The sequence below is a fragment of the Mus caroli genome, chromosome 7 (genome assembly GCF_900094665.2).
Source record: "Mus caroli chromosome 7, CAROLI_EIJ_v1.1, whole genome shotgun sequence".
In the NCBI taxonomy this organism is placed as follows: Eukaryota; Metazoa; Chordata; class Mammalia; order Rodentia; family Muridae; genus Mus; species Mus caroli.
In genome coordinates, this window is record NC_034576.1 from 83023187 (window position 1) to 83028198 (window position 5012).

At 45.8% G+C, this 5012-nt stretch overlaps 1 protein-coding gene and 1 long non-coding RNA gene across 2 annotated transcripts in view; one reads left to right on the plus strand and one right to left on the minus strand.

The window, feature by feature from the left end:
- The window catches only part of Blm (BLM RecQ like helicase), an 80398-nt gene that overhangs the window by 2161 nt on the left and 73225 nt on the right, over positions 1–5012 (minus strand). Inside the window, exons 20-21 of the mRNA XM_021167779.1 lie at positions 4715–4837; positions 1835–2018 (exon numbers count right to left, since the gene is read on the minus strand). Coding sequence (XP_021023438.1) covers positions 1835–2018; positions 4715–4837 — 307 coding nt within the window. The remainder of the gene's footprint in view (positions 1–1834; positions 2019–4714; positions 4838–5012) is intronic.
- Positions 873–2142, plus strand: LOC115031538. Its single transcript, XR_003837194.1, has 2 exons — positions 873–998; positions 1923–2142. It is a non-coding gene; the product is annotated as an uncharacterized LOC115031538 (long non-coding RNA).

Below are 5012 nucleotides of genomic sequence, written 5' to 3' on the forward strand. Positions count from 1 at the left end.
AGAGAGAGAGAGAGAGAGCGCGAGCGTGCGTATGCATTTACGTATTTGCTTACTTTTGTTGAGACAGGGTTTCTCTGAAGAGTCCTGGCTGGCCCCAAATGCAGAGATTTGTGTGCCTCTCAACTGCTAACACTGAGACAGGCAGACCATGTGTGGCACTGAACCACAGATTACCTTGCACTCTGATCTCCCTGCCTCCTACCTCCCGAGTGCTAGAGTAAACCTTTATGCCTGGTGCAAATTTGAGTTTTACTCCTTATTAAATCAGATTACAGGCAACATGGCAAAGAGCTCCTTTCTCACAAACAGCTGCTATGCAAATGAAGTAAAGGAGCCAGCAGCAAAGAACAGTGTTGGTCTCTTCCCTCCCAACAAGTAGAAGCCAGATGTCAGATCGCCCACGGTTTCAAGGAGTGTCCACAGACTCGCAGAAGTGAAAGTGTTCTGAGCCATCAGGCCAGGCCAGTGTCCAATCCCACCTCTGAAACGGAGCAGGCGAGACTGGCCTCAGGCAAGCCCTTCCCTCCCACACAACACAGGCCAGGCCAGTTTCCCCATCCTAAACCCAAGGGGGTTGGACCAGAAGCTTTTTAAGGTCTCATGCTCTGTGAGCAACTAAGCAAACGAGTGCTTCCCAAGGGGGAGGAATAAATGAAGGGAATGAGAAAATGTCCTCACTGAGGACTATCTGATGGTCACTTGCGCACTCAAAACCACAAAGTTAAACCACCATTTACAAATGTCTTTAATTGTGTACTCTGGAGGAAGGTTAGCACATGTAAGAAGTCTGTTTATGGATTTAACAAGAAATGACAATTTGGTGACATTGTCTGCCTTTCTCTTCCCCCACTCAATCTTGTTTTTCTCACTCAGAAGGAGAAAAGGTGGAAAACTGCAAACAACAGCTCAGAGCCATGCAGCTTTGGTTCCTGTTCTAAGCAGTTCTGTCACAGTACACACTTCTCTGAGGACCACCATCTCTGGATTGAGGGCAGGAGGTGATGGGCATCTAGCAGGGGAGGAGGAGGAAGAGGGGGAGGGAGGGATTCTTGGACACAGTCCAATGGTGGAAAACAAGCCTGCTGCCAAGACCTGGCCACTCTGACTTCGCTTCTCCTGTGCAGACACGCTGCAGCCAAGCAAAGGGAGGGGAAGACAGAAACCACTTACACAGCCCCCAAGGAAACCTGGCTTGTCTGGCCTTTGGATTTCCCCAAGTGGTCTCCTCTCAGCTATCCCACCAAGACTAGGAGACCCAGTCTCCCGGGCATTAAAAGTAGCAGGGAGGGTGGGGAATGCGCTGGGCTAGCAGTGCTCAGTTAGATTGTAGGAAGCTATGGGCTGGACCTCAGCATTGCATAAACCAGGTGTGATGGCTCACCTGTAATCTCAGAAGTTGGGAGGTGGATGCAGGAAGAATATGAAGTCAGGGTCAAACCTTGGCTTTAAACTAAGTTCAAGGGCAGACTGTGATAGAGGAGACCCTGTCTCAAAAAATAGCAGAGAGACCCAGAGAATCCTGCAGCAGAGGCAGTGTAGCAAACACTTATAGACTCCCAAAAGCCTGAAGGACATGGCCGTGTTATTTACTCAGGGTGTTTCTGATGGGAAATACCTTAAGAAGAATAATTACCTCAAAAGAAACAAAAATTCCAAGGTAAAGTCAAAGTTTGAGAAGTTTTTGCAAATTAGATTACTTAAAAATCCAAAGTCATGTTTTTACTTTGGTTTAGGGGCTAACCATCAATCTATTAACTATTGACTGTTAGAACAGTTATATGCACCCCCCATCCTTCCCCCTCCCCCGGATGCTGCAAAGACATAAAGATCATACCCCTTTGCTCTGAAGCCACCGTGACTAGTTCTTCTCCTCTTGGGCTTTTGGGTGGCTGACATTTTCTTTCTCTTTCTTTCATTTCTAGTTTGATTTGCAAAGTAGTGAGACGATACAGGCGCTCCCTCCTCCTCCTCCTCAGTGTCCTCTGGGGCGCCTCTGGCGCCTGGGGAACCATCCTCAGCTACAAACAGGAAATGTAGACATTTACAGGTGACCCTGGGTTTGGAGCCCAATACCAGCTGCTCTCCTGCTGAATGGACTCAACACCTCAGCAGGAATTAAACATTTTATTTTGAAAAGCTCAAGTATGTTCAATGGCAATTTATATTTAATGAGAGAGAATCAAAACTCATTACTTACAAATTTTTATGATAATTTTCAACTCAACTGGAGATGTCAGGTTTAGTTCACACTTTACTGCATGAGGTCTATGTTATTTTACATTGTGCAGCTAACCCTTGCGAACTGAAGTAACGGCTGCCATAAGTGTTAGCCAATTTTATTTATCATTTTAAACATGTTGAGAAAATAAGTCCAATATAAAAAAAGCAACAAATTCTGTTCTTCATCTTTAACCAACAGCCTCTTAATAAACACACCAGAAAATTCAGTACTGTATTTTACCCCTAAGCCATTTCTCTGCATAATTGTTATGAACACTTGGCATATCAAGCAGGAATTTGGACTGAGTGAACACATACATGTGCAAGGGAGGACGTAATCTCCATCAGTATTGTATCTTAAGGTGCCCACTTCCTGTCTGGTTTGGCAGGAGGGCACAGGGCACAGCTCTTCTGGCCTGCTGTGCCTCACCCTCCAAACCTGGAAACAGGTGCTGTTAGGAGAGGCAGCAAAACTACAGGCGGGTGTGCGCTCGCGCGCTTGCTCTCACTCTAGCTTTTGAGACAGAATCTCACTGTGTAGCTCTGGCTGGTCTAGCACTCACTCTGCAGACCAGGATAGCCTTAGACTCAGAGTTCCACCTGCCTCTGCCTCTAAGTGTGCACCATCATGCCTAGGAGGTGCAATGGCTACCTTGCTTCTGACTGCTTCCCTTAGCAGTCTTGTCTTAAGTCAGCTAAGTCCCCTTTGAAATTAGTTATCATATGAACCAAATATAATTTCCTACCAAGACAAATACACTGAGATGCCTTTTATTAATTACTATATAAAGGAATTTATAAGTCCTATTTCATAGTACTTTGTTATTAAATGGATTAAGCAAATGCTGGGAGCTGGGAGGTGGGGTGGTACATGCCTTTAATCCTAGCATTCTGGAAGCAGAGGAAGGGGTAATCTCTGGGATCTCTGAGTTCAAGGCAAGCCTATTTTACAGAGTGAGTTCTAGGACATCCTGGGCTACACAGAGAAACCCTGTCTGTCTCAGAAAACAAACCAAACCAAAAGACCACCCCCCCTGATCCCTGCCCCAAAAAAAAAAAAAAAAAAAAACCCTGCCCCAAAAAAAAAAAAAAAAAAAAAAAAAAAAAAAAAAAAAAAAAAAAAAAGAAGAGGAAATGCTATGGGGAACTTGAGATGCACACTCACTCATTTCTCCCCGTGCTTACCACTTCCATTAGCCTTGAGAAGACTCTTCTAACCCAGCTTGTTAGGGAAACACAATCAATTTGGCAGGTGTGCTAGTCAGTTTTGGTCAACTGACATAGCCTAGAGTTATTGGAGAAGAAGGAACTTTAACTGAGAGAGTTCTCCCACCAGACTAGCCTGTTAGGGATGCTGGGGCATTTTCTTTTCTTTTGTGTTTTTTTCTGAGACAGGGTTTCTTTGTGCAGCCCTGACTGTCCTGGAACTTGCTCTGTAGACCAGGCTAGCCTTACTTCAGAGATCCATCTGCCTCTGCCTCTGCTTCCTGATTGCTGAGATTAAAGGTGTGTGCTAACATTGCATGAGTTGAATTTTCTTGATTGATGAGAAGGAGGAACACAGCCCACCCTTGGTCATGCTGTCCTTGAGGTGGCCCTGAGGTAAATGGAGGCAGAGGCTGAGGAAGTCGAGAGAGGGAACAAGCGAGTCAGCAGTGTTCCTTCATAGCCTCTGTCTTGCTTCAATGGACTACAGCTCAGGACACATAATACAAACAAACCCTCTGCTCCCCAAGTTGCTTTTGATCATAGTATTAATCACAGCAATAGAGACCGGACTAAGACAGCAGGTCCGCTGGGGATGACAACTCAATGTTGGTGTGTGAGCGGACAGCACACGGTGCCCCTTCATCCCCTACAGCAAACTACTCCTTTCCTCAGTCTCCCTCACCCAGTGATCTCTATACCAGTGCCATGGCTTGTGACGAGGCACCACAGGACAGACCTAATGCAGCCTCTGGCAACCTCCGCTTTGATGTCCTCACAAAGTCAGGTTCTCCCAATGGCAACAGTGTTCCATGACACGTCCATTTTCCCAAAGCACGCAAGCGCTACTCTGATATGTTATCTTGACAAGCTTGCTAGATAACAGGTCCCTTCCTTACAGAAGGACAGTGAAGCCCAGTGAGGATGCTGCTGTCCTGCCAGGATCACATAGTGAGGTGATAGTCCATCTGGAATGGGTGCCAGGGCTCATGACTCCTTGGCCACTCACTTTGCCTTACCAAAACAACAGTATGTAGATCCCTCGGGCAGGCACAGAGGCTCCCTCCCACCTGTGCTCCATCAGCAGCTATAATGCCGGGCTTCCTAAATGCCTCAGAGGTGCCTCACACACTGGGACTGTTCTTAGGATTGGAACTTCAGTGTAACAGGTGTAGGATACATTAACTACCTGGTGCCAGCTCAGTGAGACACACTGCTTAACAGTAACACAGTTCTGAGAGGGGCTCACACTGGGAGGAAAAGTAAACAGGTTTGGAGGATACGGAACCTGGCAATGTCCATTCTGAGTACTTCTGTAATACTGGAATCACTTCTGCACCGTATTTTTCCAGCTTGTCTTCGGTAACACCATCAATCTGAAGCAAAACCTCAGGATCAGCAGATAAAGATTCTGTGTGTGGACATAAAATTAAGAATTTAAATCACCACTCACAGAAAAACCACTGAATTCATGTGCATCCGCTCATTTCGCTCATGCTTGTTAAGAGCCAACTATTGCTGGGACTGGATCCATGGGGAGTTTTCTTTTTTTTTTCTTTTTTAAATATTTTTTTATTACGTATTTT